Raw genomic sequence first — 14,372 nt, forward strand, 5'->3', positions numbered from 1 at the left:
AATGTAATGAACATTCTCAGTTTTAATTCCTTTTATTTTCCTATGCATAGTAATTTTAATGGGAATAGATTCTGTTTACTGTGAACTCCATTCCACAGTTCAGTTGTCTGAGTGCTAGGGGGTGTCTGAGTCCTATGGCAGTGTAAGCAATCTTTACTTAACAAGGATTGAAGTTCTGGTCCAATTTCTGCACTAGTTCCTTTGTACCTGCAAGTTTACAATTAACTGCTTTTGTTGTTTGGTTTGTCTACGGTCTTGAAAAGCAGTTTCTATTCTCCTATCCACCCACTAAATGTCACTTCTTTTAAAGTGTACTTCCCCTACTAATAATATCCCAATAATTTGAATGCTTGGCATCAAGACTTGTGCGGATTTTTCAGTGGAAATTCCCCAAGGACGTGTACCTATGAAATTTGCCTACAGTAGTTCAGATTTTAAAAGATGGTTGGGTGTGGATTTCCACAGAATCAGCAGTTTCTGTCATGGATTGTTTCTCTACCATGTTACAGAATTGAAGCGATACAGGGACCTGGTCGAACTTCCACCTGGAATGAAGCATCTCACAGTTGATGCAGACCGGAAACTAGAAACAGGACAGAAGGTGAGTCATGTATTTTCCTCTTAGTCTAATCTAAAATAGTGGGATTTACCTTTAACATTTTGTGGCCAACAGGTTGCTTGGAGTAGTGGAGTTACTATGCAGCTGCTTTAAGGCATCACTTAGGCACTGTGATGTATCCCAAGCATTACTCTTGCATTCCAGCTAAACTCTGGACCTTTGATATGTGAAGTTGCTATGCAGTAATTAAAGATTGCCATGAGAAACTTATGGATGAGATTGTCTCCCAATGGTTTGACACAGTTTGCATACCTGATCTGTATCTTGATTGCAGTATCCTGGTGACCTTGAAACAGGAACTAGTATGTGCTACTTGTAAAGGAGCTACAACAAATAGAATGGGAATCATTTAAAGTTACAACATAGGAGGCCATTCAGTTCATCCAGTTCTCTGGGTTAACTACTTAGTTCCACCCTTGCTCTTTCCTCATATCTTTGCTGATTTTTCTTCAAATATATATAAAAAGAGTTGCATTTATGTAGCACTTTTACAACCAGCAGATATCTCAGTGCTTCACAGCCAATGAAGTATTTTTGAAGTGTATTCATTGTTGCAATATAGGAAATGCGGCAGCCAATTTGCGCACAGCAAAATCCGACAGACAATAATCTGACGATGACCATGATAACTCCCCTGTTCCTCTTTGAAACAGTGCCAGGGGATCTTTTACATCCGCTTGAGCAATCTAATGAGGCCTTGATTTAGTGTCTCATCCAAAAGAGAGCACCTCAGACAGTGCAGCACTCCCTCTGTGCTGCACTAGGGTGTAGGCCTTGATTGTGATAAGTCGAAGACAGGACTGTCAAATTGTAGCAAAGTGGAAAGGTTTATCAAGCATAAAATATGATTGAACAAACTGGGCAGTAATTAACATAGCTTAACAAATCATGTTTCCCATTTCAGCTGTAGGCAGCAGAGCATGCAAAAACCCTGACTGGATTTGTTTTGTAGACTTCTGCAGTTTCTTCAGACTCTGGAAATCTGCTCAGACTTCTTTAGTTCCCTGATCCCGGTTTAGGGGTAATCCCTTCCCTTTGGATCTTTCTTCCCTCAACTGCAACAAACATGGTTTTGATCTCCTTTCTTATACCCTATTCAGCTAATTAGTCCCTTCCTTTATAAACCATTTCAGTTGATTGACTAATTACCAGAGCATGTAATTGATCTTTAATTGGTCCCTGCATCTGGTGTTAGCTCCTAATCTATAACATACCATATAATTGAGAGAATTCTCTCACATCCAGATCCTTATCAGTTATGCACTGGTTGTGACTAGTTCAGTACAGTTGCATGTAATTACAAGCAAATATGCAAGCGAAGGTTATAAAGTTCACCTAGAATCTAAACTATGGTAGTTGAGGTTATACAGATATGTGTTAAAGCTGTAGAATTTGAATACATTGCTTTAGAATCATGCTTTGTTATGGAATTAAACACAGTTTCCTCACAAAATGGAGGAGTTGGAGTACAGACTAAACCATACAATTTTTGAAGAGGGTGTAGGAACAGAGACATCTGCGGGTTTACATCCTCATTTCCTTTGAGGGTGGTAAGACAAATTGGTGAGGCTTTCTAAATGAAGGTATGGAGTACAAAAGCAACTAAGTTATGATAAGCCTTTATAAATCACTGGTTAGGATTTCGCTAGAGTATTGTGTGCAATTCTGGGTGCTTTGCTTTTAGGAAGGAAGTCCAGGCCTTGGAAAGGGTGAGAGGAGATTTACCAGAATGGTACCAGGAAGGAGGAAATTCAGTTATGCAGAGAGATGAGAGAAGCTGGGATTGTTCTCTTTATAGCAAAGAAGATTAAAAGAGATTTAATAGACATGTTCAAAATCACCAGGGACTTTGATAGAGCAGACGAGAAGTTGTTTCCACTCAGGGGCCGATAACTTGAGAACACACGATAATGGGCAAAAAAAAAGTTGGAAGATGAGATTTTTTTTACACACTGCCTGAAAGAATGATGGAAGCAATAATAACTTCTGAACTGATCAGATATCTCCTTAAATTAAAAATTTTCAGACCGTGGGGATAGAGCCAGGGTATGGGACTAATTATTGCTTTCAGATTCCGTGCCTGCACAATGGGTCAAATGGTGTAATTCTAATTTATCTACTCCTCCTTTAAAAACTGTTGTAGGTTCTTGCACTACTGCTTCTGCTGGGACATTCTCTATCCTAATAGCTTTGTGCTTTAACAGAAACTCCCCTAACCCCCCCCCTCTCTCTCTCTCTTTGGTAATGATCTCCATTAATTTTCAGAATGCAAAGGCCTTGCAGAACGAGCTACAGAAAATAGGCCAGGCTCTTCAGTCATCAGAAAGAGCATGTTGCCATAACACTGGAGCAGAAAACTTACGACGTACTCTAGCCAAATGTGAAGACCTCATAGTAAAACAGGTACGTTAGCAATTGTCCTTTAGCTACAAGTCAGTGACGGTCCTCTGCCACATTGATCTTGGTTCAATGAATCAGAATCACAGTGCAGAAGAGGCCCTTCGGCCAGTCGAGTCTGCACTGACACGTGAGAAACACCTGACCTACCTACTTAACCCATTTACCAGCTCTTGGCCCTTGGCCTTGAATGTTATAACGTGCCAAGTGGTCATCCAGGTACTTTTCAAAGGATGTGAGGCAATCTGCCTCCACCACCCTCCCAGGCAGTGCATTCCAGACCATCACCACCCTCTGGGTAAAAAAGTTTTTCCTCACATCCCCTCTAAACCTCCTGCCCCTCGCCTTGAAATTATGTCCCCTCGTGACTGACCCTTCAACTAAAGGGAACAGCTGCTCCCTACCCACCCTGTCCAGGCCTCTCATAATCTTCTACACCTCGATCAGGTCGCCCCTCTGTCTTCTCTGCTCCAACGAAAACAACCCAAGTGTATCCAACCTCTCTTCATAACTTAAATGTTTCATCCCAGGCAACATCCTGGCACAGATTTTAAAAATATGGAGAAGCGGAGAGACTTTCAAACTCATAAATTTTCAGGCTAAATTGTACTTTTGGTGAGTAGGAGGAGGATAGAATTTGAGGGTAGGCATTATAGAGCTGGAAAGGCTAATTTTAGCTGCTGCTTAACTTTTTATGTTAAAAGAAAAAGCATGCATTCATTAATTGCTACTTAAAGCTCTCGTTTGCAAATCTGCTTCTTTGCAGGCATTGCATTTGGTGCAACAGATTTTGCTGGGTTCAATGACTCAAAATTACTTAACTTGTTTTTCGAAGCTTTAAGTTTGAGATGGTGCTCGTAGACCACCTTCTTTGTGTTTAGCCAGGATCTGTCAATCAACATAGTAATGGATCAGTTACATTAAATGCAAATTGATCCCATCAGCTGCAAGAATCCTGCTGAAACCACTCAGCTATTACAAAATTGCAGCTTTAATACTTCCATATTGTATGCATTTGTATTAGCTGCCTGTATTTGAATATAAGATCATATTTCAAATTTAATTGGTGAAACTGTCATTAAGTTTCCCCCACTGTGCTGTCCCTCTGCATTGCTACTTAATCTGGACCAGGAATTGCTTCTGGTGTGATTTCAGCTGATTTATAGTCACCCTTTCTAGGGCTACCCCTGTAGACAGCATTCTCCAATTAAGGTGGGTCAGCTGGAGAGATTGAGAATAAAGCTAACTAATGTGTTGAAGGAACCTATCTACCCACACGGTGTTGTGGAAATTCTGTAGAATATTTCAACTGCTTAATGGGGCCTATGCAGGGTTAGACAGCATTCAGTCTTGCGTGACTCGCTTCAATGTTACGGATGAATCTGGGTTCACATCTAGACCATAGTAACATACTTTCAAAAGGTGCCGATGCTCACTGGTATAATTCTGAGCCCTCTGTTACTTTGTTGAAAAGTCCATTCTTCCTGTCAGCAGGTTATCTGATCATTAGTGGGCATCACAAGCAAGCCTTTCCAACCGTTGCTTCATATCCATACAAGTGCCTTTTTAAAGCAGGAGTCACTGGTTAATGTTGGGTTTTGCAACTGACTTTTCTCTTCAAGGGTGCTGAGTCTAACTGTGTCTCAAGTGCTGTCTGAGCTGAAAATGAATTAAGTCAGAGCAGACCAGAAATCAAAATTAGACTCAGTTTGTCTGTAAGGCTTAGTACTATACCTAGCTATGCTTTTTGCCAACTAGGCTTTCCACTTGAGTTTCTGATCCCAACCAGGTTGCAGTGGGAATTTGTTAAATGAAGACCAAACACTTGTGCAGTCAGCAGTTATCCCTGGGCTGAAGGTGCATGTTGCAATTTTAGAATGTATCTGAAGGAGACTGAATAGATTTTCCATGTTTGTGGCTGAGAGTGTGTATAGCAAGAGAAGACCATTTTAGAAAAAAAAATTTAAAATTCAATTGTGCTTGTATTTAGTGAGAGTATATTTAGGACCTTTATTTTCACTGCACAGAACTCTATATTGAAGAGTCTTTTCTTTCTCACAGGATCAAACCTTGGAAGATCTGCAGAAACTGATGATTGTGATAAAATTGGATCTGAAGAAAAAAAATGCCTGCATTGCTGAGCAGTATCATACAGTCCGCCAGCTTAGGGCAGATCCAGGCTGCAATAAGCGTCGCTGTGCTGGCAATATTGAAAATCAACCACCTCCAGGGAAAAGACCATTCCTAACTGGTCTCCTGACTCCACTGAGGCTTGCCCAGAAGCAGGGCAGTAACACTCCTTCCAGTTGTATTTTGCGATCTCGGGCCAAACTGGATAAGGCATCGCACCTCTCGAGGGCACAATATCAAGTAAACTATTAGGGAAGTTGTGGGGGGGGGGGTGGGGTTTGTAGACCATTACTTCTTATTTGGAAATTAGATCCAACTAAAAATATTTACACAGTAATGACTTTCACAATAATAGTGTTCTGTTTTTATAACCCTTCAATTATTCAATTTTTGGCAAAGATTTGTATGGAATCGGGAATGGTATGCTGGGAAATTTGTGCCAGAAGTTATATGATCAGTGTTTACTTTGTAAGTATCTTGTGTACTATGCTGCTTGAAGAATCCACTCTTCAACCTGTTTTTTTTTGTGTCCGGCCAGTATTTGTGGTTTGGAGTTCTACTCCACGAGTCAACCAATAAAGAATTAAGAAACAGGAGACTTTATTAATGCATTAGATATTTTGTAGGGAATAGTGTGTAAGGGTAAGTATAGGTAGAGATTATCTTCAATATCTTGACAGATTAAGTTGAAAACAAAAGTATTAGGATTTAGAATTTCCTTTGTTAGCCTGATATGTTTCATATCGAAGATTTGGGAAGGTTTTATTTGGGTATAGCTTTGGATCTTGTTATTTTGCATCTGCTGTATGTGGAAATAGTCAAGCTATTTAGCCATTAACACTTTTGTCTCTTTTTGTTAAGCTGTTAACCAAGTTTCAAGAAGCCATATTTGTGTGTGGTGTGCTTCCTGTATATTCCAAAGATATTTGAGGGGAAAGTTTTGCACCAAAAAATGTAAATTCAGTCTGTGTCCCTTTTCTTTGAGCTTCCACATTCTTCATCTGGAAGTTTAAGCAGTTCTGTTAGTGCCTTATGTATTGCTGAATGTATTGCAAAATGCTTTGTTCCTCTGTGTATGGTTTAATGGTTAAACACGAGTGGTGTTCACACTAACGCAACTAGTTGAACTTTTACAGAAATGGTGTAGAGTGCCAGAAAACTAGCTTTGAAAATTCAGTAAAGATGCTCTTGTTAGAGCTCATTTGATCATTATTTTAAAAATGATTAGAAATGTCCAACTACAAGACAGTACAGTGCTTGCTGTGTATATAATCATTTTGTTCAAATATTTTTTCCGAGTTTTGATTTAAGCAGCCTCTCAAACGGATTCCTACTGTGTATGTAATCCTTGGGCTACGTGAGTCATCGTGCCTGATGTACCAAAAAATGAAGTAAAACTCAACATTTAAGCAAACTGTTTTTCCTCATTTAACAAGGCACTTGCTGCAGAGCAATAGTATGCAGGATTTAGTTGACTAAGGCTATTTGGCTTATTCCATAAGGTTAAATGTGCCTTTTAAAATGTAAAAGATCATCACTCTTGTACTTTGCACATTATTGTATTGGTATAACTATTCGAATCTTTCTATTGAATCTTTCTATTGAAATATTTACTCTTTTACATTCTTTTGTATTTTGCTATATGCCTGTGAAATGAGGGAAATTAAAATACTACAAAGTAATTTGTAATTGTTTATATGAAAAAGGTCCATTATCTGATGTACATATTGGCATATCTTGTTCTTGCTACACTAGGCACAGTCAGCAATCCTCAGCATAAGAGTCCTGAGGATTGTGAAATAAACAGCCTTCCTCAACCAATAAGGATAGCTGAGTTTTGGTTGCCAATATCTTTTCTACATGTTGTCCAATGTTCAAAGCTGCCTATTTTACCTTTGTGGTGCCACATACTGATGGATAATGGCTATAAAATCAAGTTAGTTGAATTTTTACTTTTAATATTTAAGCCCTCATCTATTTATTTAACTGCATTAGCATTACAGCAAGTTAGTGCAATTGTTTGATGGCCTGGCCCTTTTAGGTGTCCCACTGGCCAAGTGAGATTGAAAGGTGATTCCAGTTCTGCAGGATTGACTCAATGTACCTGTTCAGTTAACTCTCAATCCCTAGGCAAAAGAGAAATTTGGGGAGTGATGGAGAGAAAGGAGGAGCGGTGGTTAGCTGGGTTGAGTGATTTCTATTTACAAGAGGAGGAAAGGTAATGCAACAAAAAATTGTAAGAATTATGACATCTTCATTGAAGGTTATTTACTATCAAGAAGGCAGAAGTGCACTTTTTATAAACATATTTAATATTTACACATGCAGATATTATGCTTCCCATGAAATACAAAATCCAACTATTAGCAACTGAGTTACCAACAGCTATTGAGGTTGTAACGGGAACAGAACCAATAGTGTGTTATGTTGGTTTCAGATAACAGCACTGGCATTTTCATGGTGTGATGGAAGATAAGTTGAGTGGTGGCAGTTTTGCAGAGGGAGTGTTGACCCCAGGGACAAATGTCCGTGATACATCGGCAGCCATGGGTGTTGGTGTCACGTCACCCTGGCTACGAAGCTGTGAAATCTGTCTAAGCAAAGCTTTTCCTTCTTCTCTAGTCTGGGAAAAAAAACATCAGAATATTTAAGTCCAAAAAAATCAAATCAAAGCAAGTAAGTGTTTTATTGAAAGTTAACTTGGATTAGTACTAAGATCAACTCATTTGTAGAACCAATTTTGAGAACAAACTTACGATGTTTATATTATTCTACCTCAGGACATTTCAAATCACTTCACAGCTAATGTAGCACTTAAGAATAAGATTTTTCAAATACCTTGTTATATAAGTAACACAGTAATAAAATTAATGACCAGGGATAAATGTTCACCTTGATAGCAAGAGCTCTTTTTTTGAATAGTACCCTATGTTCAGAAATCAGATGAGTAGAAAGGTTGCACTCCCTTGCACTCATGAGCAGATAAGTGAAGTACAGTACTGACAATTTGGCCTGCTCCTGTCCATGTACAGTTTGTATCAGCTTGATGTTTTGGTAGCCAAAGAGGCCAGATTACTGAAAGCATATTCAAGCAATCTACTAAGTGACTGACTGGCTGGTTGAACTTGAAGAAACGAGGTAGCATTTCACTCGTCAGGACTAGTGCAGACTGATGGAATTTAGGATCTGGATTTGAAATGCTTCTTAAAATTAACTTTAATTAGAATGGTAAACCAAAAAAGTTCAAACCTTATTAGTAATACCCATCAGCTTTCAGATGAGTGCACAGGCTCTTTCTAAATAAAGTCTATCAAAATGAGTTCTTAAGGAAAATATTCCTGAGCACTAGCAGAATAGAGACTTATCCTTGTATTCTAATAACTCCTGCAGCAAGGCTAAAAACTAGTAAACCAGCTGGATTATACTGCTTTAGTCAAAGGATCTGAAAATGAAAAACTAGTTCTCCCTTCATGCCCACCCTGCACATGGCAGAAATCTATTATCCTGAAATGGCTATCAAAAAGAGATGTGGTTAAGACTTACATCATTGTAATCACAACACTTCTGTGCGCAGACTGATGCCTCATCCCACCGTTTACACTTAAAATAATACTGTGCCAGGGCTCGAAATGCAGTGCTCGTTTCATGATGCTCCAGAATCTCCTAAAATTTGAACAACAAAAATTGGTCCAGGGAATGACCAAGAGAAACCTACACATTTGTATGTATTTAGAATAACTTTCTCTGCAGCTCTTCAAATGTGGAGACACAATACAAAACATATTTAATCTACTTATAAATATTCACTTCAACAGTTACAGCTTCTAAAATCATTTTATTTCTTTCAAAAAATTCAAGCAGACAAGGGACAACTTTACATGAAAAAGTTGTGGGAGTTTGTGGACAGCAAGACTGTCTGGAACAAACACCTGCGCACTAGATGTCTCTGGCTCAGAGTCATCAAGAAGGAGTGCAAGTTGGAGGCAGTTCAACACAAAGGAGGGGGAGAAGTATCTGTACACAGTTCACTCCAGACATTGGTTACCACCTTGTAGAAGTTCAGATTCTGCTTGATATTGGTCATATCTACCCCATTCTGAGTACAGAGAACGCAAATGAGATGGAAAACCAGGATCTTCAGAAACTGATTAAACAAATACGATATACTTGCTACCTATAAGGATAAAGACTGTTGGAAGGTCAGCCAGAATGCAGACCAGGGCACCTTGGAGCAGACTGTCCAAAATAAAGGGGTGGGAGGAAGAGGGGGAGAAATTTAATGTAATAATTAGGGGGACTGACTTATAAGCAGGATAAAGTCCCACAGATATACTGCCTATCTGGGGTGAGGGACATCATGAACTGACTTCAGAGGATATTAGAGCGGAAGGATCAAGTCATCGTGATCCATGTTCAGACCGACAACATAGGGAAGAGTAAACAAAAGGTTCTGTAGGAGAGCATCAGGAACTAGAACCTAAACTAAAACACTCTGGATGATTATCCAAGCTATGTGCAAATTTGCATAGGAATAAACAGATTTGGCAGGCTTAAGGAGCGATGTGGGAAAGAAGGATTCCATTTCATGGGACACTGGTACCATACAAGGGCAATATGAAACTGTACAATTGGGACAGAGTCCACCGGAATTGGACTGGGACCAGGGTTCCAGCAGATAATAAATAGGGTGGTCACAAGGATTTTAAAGTGGTAAGTGCGGGATGGGGGGTTGATCAGGTAGAAAATGTAGTAGAGATAATAGTTTGAAAACAAAAAGGGAAAAAGAGTACAACAGGGATCTGTGTAGGGGTATCAATTATTCACCATATTCATTAATGACTTAAATAACAGGATAGAGAGCCAACTACCTAAGTTTCTAAATACATATGGATAAGTGACATTGTTAGTGTAGATGGAATCGTGAAATTACAGAGAGATATTAATAAATTAGGATTTGAATGGACAGAAGTGATCAATGGATTTTAACGCAGGCAAATGTAAGCTGAATTGACCTGAAAAGGTTAGTACAGTGTAGGTGCAAAGAGACTTGGTGGTCCAGGTATGTAAAATTATTATTTTCTGACCTGTTCATGATATTTTAATCAACAAGACTAAAAGAATATTGCCTTTATACCTAGAGGACTAGAATACAAGGGGGTAGAAGTCATGCTTCAGTTTAGACCACACCTGGAATTCTGAGTGTCGTTCTGGGCACCACAATTTGTATTGACCTTGGAGGGAGTACAGTGTAGATTTACTAGAATTATACCTGGGCTCCAAGTGTTAAATTACTAGGAATTGCTTGCTACAAAATAAATTACTACAAAATAGGGTTGTATTCCCTGGAATTTAGTTAAGGGATGATTTGATCAGAGTTTTCAAGAAAGTAAACATAGAGAGAAACTATTTTTGCCAGTGGGGGAGTCTAGGACTATGGGGCACAGTCTAAAAATTAGAGACAGACTTTTCATGAGTGAAGTTAGGAACGCTTCTACACGCAAAGGGGTGGTAATGTTTCGACTCTTGCGCAAGCAGCAACTGACATTGGATCAATTGTTAATATTAAATCTGAGACTGACAGATTTTTATTAGTCAAAGATATTCAGGCATTTGGGGCAAAGTGGGCATATGGAGTTAGGTCATAGATTAGCCATGATCCCATTCAATGGCTGAACAGGCTCAAGGAAATAAACAATCTACTCCTGTCCTATGTTCAGTGAACAAAAGTTTCAACTCTTGAGCCTTAAAAATGCTGCAAAGGCAAAGCCGATGCCGCCTTGTGTTAAGTTTTAAAAGAATGGAGGGATATAGTACATAGGTAAATACTGGAGGGTAACGGCTGAAGTTTTGCTTTTAAACTTTGTTGCAAATGAAATACCAAAAGTATAAAGACTCTTGTGGATCGATGGCAGCAGGAGCAATATGGTCTGCTGGTTTGTGTCTGCCTGTGCCAGATTCACATGAACCCTGAAGAGACTTACCCCACAGTCACAGATATCTTGGACATATTTGATGTAGCACTGTGCTGCTTGATCCGATTCACCTAACTGCTCGTGAATTCTGCAACATTATAGAAGGAAACAGACATTAAATCAGTATGAACCAACCAACCAACGCAAAAAGCTCTGGGTCCTGCACTATATTACAGGCTACACCAAGTGAAACTTAAAGTGACTGAAGGTTCTTCACAGTAAGCTGTTTGTTTACACTCCCTCTGCCAATTCCACAACTTTGTGTAATTTCAGTTTGGCTACAAACAGATTAAAACACCTTGTGTAAAAGAACTTTCAGCACATCAAGATACCATTGGGATCTCAGACTTGGTGAGACAAAAGTGTTGCTTAATGTTTCTTGGGGAAAAATTTCCCCCCCCCCGTCGGATGGGGGGGGGGTAGAGTGCAGGAGCGGGTGCGTGCAGGCGCGCCTCTGATCGGCGCCGATCGGGGGCACGCTGCCATTTTACATGGGCGGGCCAATGAGGGCCCGCCCAGCGTGACGTCTGCCAGGAAGCGCTATGCACTCCCTATGCAGGCGGCGGGGGTGATTCCCTAAGGTGGGAGTGCGCTCTTTTGCGCATGTGCACGAAAGAGCGCACTCATCTCCTTGAGGCTAAGTGCTGCCTCAGGGAGATCGGCACCAAATTCAAAAATGGGCAACGCACAAACATAAAATTTCCCTGACGTCCCCTCATGTGACACCGTCACATGAGTTGGGCCTTGTCCATCACTTTTATTCAAACTTTAAAATTTTTTAAAAAAACCTTAATGAAACCTCATCCCGCCCATGGATGAGGTTTCATGCTTATTCCAATGCCCGCCAGGGCTTCCGACCTGCCCGTCAACCTTAAGGTTGCTCAGGCAGGTCCATTAAGTATCTCATTTACTTTTTAAATGGCTTCACTAGGCCATTGACAGGTCGGCGGGCGCACAGCTGATTCGGCTGAGCCCCCGCCAACCTGAAAATTGAAATGACGCAGGGTGACATCAAGAGTTCCGCCCAACGTCATCCTGCGTCATCTTACACGTCAGTGAGTGGGCCCTGCACCCTGCCCTCAATATCCTTGCCTTAGTGTCTGATCCTCTATTTGGATCCTATCATGAAGGCAGTGTATTGATACAGTGCAGAGCCACATAGATTTCTCTCATGTCACCAAGTTCCAATATTAGTTTTGATCACTTTAGCCCATCCGTCAGCAACTGGTTCAAAATGGAATTGGCAGTTGAGGGTAGGTCAGTGGGGCATAAATGGTGCACGGAGGCTTTGTTTTAAAAAAACTCAATTTCATTTCTTCCCATTTTTAACACCAATTTTTTCCTCTCCTACTGTGCTGACTCCTTGCTGAGATACATTTCTACAGAGATCAGTTCACCTCATCTATCTTACCAAGTGGTCAATCCTCTTGTGAGCCATTATTCTAAATTCTGAGGCTATGCCCCTTGTTACCAACTGCTAACCACTGACGGTGAACTTTCATTATTCAATTTCTCAAAACTTTTCCATTTTGAAAACTTCAGTCATATTAATCTTCTATTGCATAAAGTTCTAACATTTCAAGCCTTTCATAGTATAACCTCTCATTCCTGGGATCATTCTAGTTCACTAACTTTTCCACGGCTCTAATATCTTCCTCATCACAATCCTTTTGACAAAACAACAAGAACAAACTTCCTCACAACATTTAATTGTAAAACAGTCTGGCTGAAACATGTATGTGTTTTATAGGATTTTACCAAATTATTCTCAATGGGACAAGAACTCTCCAAAGTACTTACTTTGCTAGTTTCACCAAAGCCATTTTCTCAACATCACCAACAGAAAATGCTCTCCAGTAACACTGCCAATGAAAAACAGAAAGGAAGACAAGCAATTATTTTAATTTCAGGAGCCTCTGGTGAATTGGCTGGAGAGCACTACATATTACACTCCAGGAGGAGGCCTCTTAAACACACTGGTGAGAGTGTGTTTAGGCGGTTAAACACACGCAGGGATTGTCACAATTTGGTCTACTGATTTAAACTGAATAAATGTCTGGAATATGAAACCTGCTCACCCCAGCTTCAACCTTTCTTACAATAAATTGGGAATAACCAGTGATATTATGTTGACAAATAATAGTTAGGGATCATACAGGCATTTCTAATGAGTGATTGGAAATAAAATGACAGAACATTCACTTTTACCAGAGAGACTTTTATCAGAAAACAAAATTGTACTTGCAGTGCCTGAGCCTTATATTCTGGCTTCATCTCATCCTTTTGATCATGTAACAGATTTTAAAACTGCTTTTCACATTTCTCTGGTAAAGCTGTAATGTGGTGCCATTGCTTGCAGTGTCACTTACAAAGTCAAACTTCTAAATAAAAACAAGGCTGGAAAGTACCTTCTTAGCTTCAGACAGCTGATTCAGCTTTTCATAACATTCACCCAAAGCAATGAGCATTCGAGAGTCATTGGGTCTGTGGGGAAAAGTTACACTGATTCCGAATCTTCTCAAATGGCACATGCTAATAGAAGTTTTAGTTCAGCTGCAGCCTTGTTCTCTTCAGTGGCTTACCTTAGCTGATGGGCTCGCCTGTAATAATACAAACAGTAAAATGGCATCTTGAGGATCTCGTAGGTCTGTCCCAGTCCATACCAAGCCCTGTAATCTCGTTTGTTCACCTCAATGGCATGTCTGCAGAAACACAAAGAATAATTAGCGCACACGACTCCTTGGTGAGCAACACAATAAATTAAAGACATTTTTTTCCAGAACCTAGGTCAGACTCCATCTGGAGTACAATGTCAGTTTTGAGCCCAGGAAGGGTACATCGGCCTCAGAGCAGGTACAGATTCACCAGAATTATACCAGTGCCTAAAGGGTTAAATTATGACAACGGGTTGCATAAACTTGGCTTGTTCTCAATTGAGTTTAGGTTGATGGGACTGATCTAAGTAGAATGATGAAAGGGTTTCATAGAGTAGATACAGAGAAACTATTTTCTCTGGTGGTGGAGTCCAGAATAAGGTGACAAAATCTTCAAATTAAATATAGCCTATTCAGGAGTGAAATCAGGAAGCATTTTGTTTCCAGAAAGGGCAGTGGAAATGTGGAATTCATTCCGCAAAAGGCTGTGGATGCTGAGTCAATTTAAATTTTCATGACTTCAGATTGGTAGATTATCAGTTAGGGGATCAAGGGATATAAAATAAGTTGAGGTGCAAATTAGCCATGATTTAAATGAAC

The 14,372-nt window shown here is 39.9% G+C and overlaps 2 protein-coding genes across 4 annotated transcripts in view; one reads left to right on the plus strand and one right to left on the minus strand.

Moving 5' to 3' along the window:
• Positions 1-6,828, plus strand: part of kif20a (kinesin family member 20A) — a 52,862-nt gene extending 46,034 nt beyond the window's left edge. For both annotated transcript variants that reach the window (XM_078550676.1, XM_078550677.1), the window contains 3 exons: positions 510-601; positions 2,885-3,022; positions 5,078-6,828. In XM_078550676.1, the coding sequence (XP_078406802.1) occupies positions 510-601; positions 2,885-3,022; positions 5,078-5,398 (551 nt within the window). In that variant the 3' untranslated portion in view covers positions 5,399-6,828. The remainder of the gene's footprint in view (positions 1-509; positions 602-2,884; positions 3,023-5,077) is intronic.
• A 609-nt stretch (positions 6,829-7,437) lies between these two features.
• Positions 7,438-14,372, minus strand: part of cdc23 (CDC23 (cell division cycle 23, yeast, homolog)) — a 32,094-nt gene continuing 25,159 nt past the window's right edge. For both annotated transcript variants that reach the window (XM_078550678.1, XM_078550679.1), the window contains exons 11-16: positions 13,701-13,820; positions 13,527-13,602; positions 12,919-12,980; positions 11,128-11,206; positions 8,690-8,809; positions 7,438-7,769 (exon numbers count right to left, since the gene is read on the minus strand). In XM_078550678.1, coding sequence (XP_078406804.1) covers positions 7,602-7,769; positions 8,690-8,809; positions 11,128-11,206; positions 12,919-12,980; positions 13,527-13,602; positions 13,701-13,820 — 625 coding nt within the window. In that variant the 3' untranslated portion in view covers positions 7,438-7,601. The remainder of the gene's footprint in view (positions 7,770-8,689; positions 8,810-11,127; positions 11,207-12,918; positions 12,981-13,526; positions 13,603-13,700; positions 13,821-14,372) is intronic.

The sequence above is a fragment of the Cetorhinus maximus genome, chromosome 10 (assembly GCF_964194155.1).
Source record: "Cetorhinus maximus chromosome 10, sCetMax3.hap1.1, whole genome shotgun sequence".
NCBI lineage: Eukaryota > Metazoa > Chordata > Chondrichthyes > Lamniformes > Cetorhinidae > Cetorhinus > Cetorhinus maximus.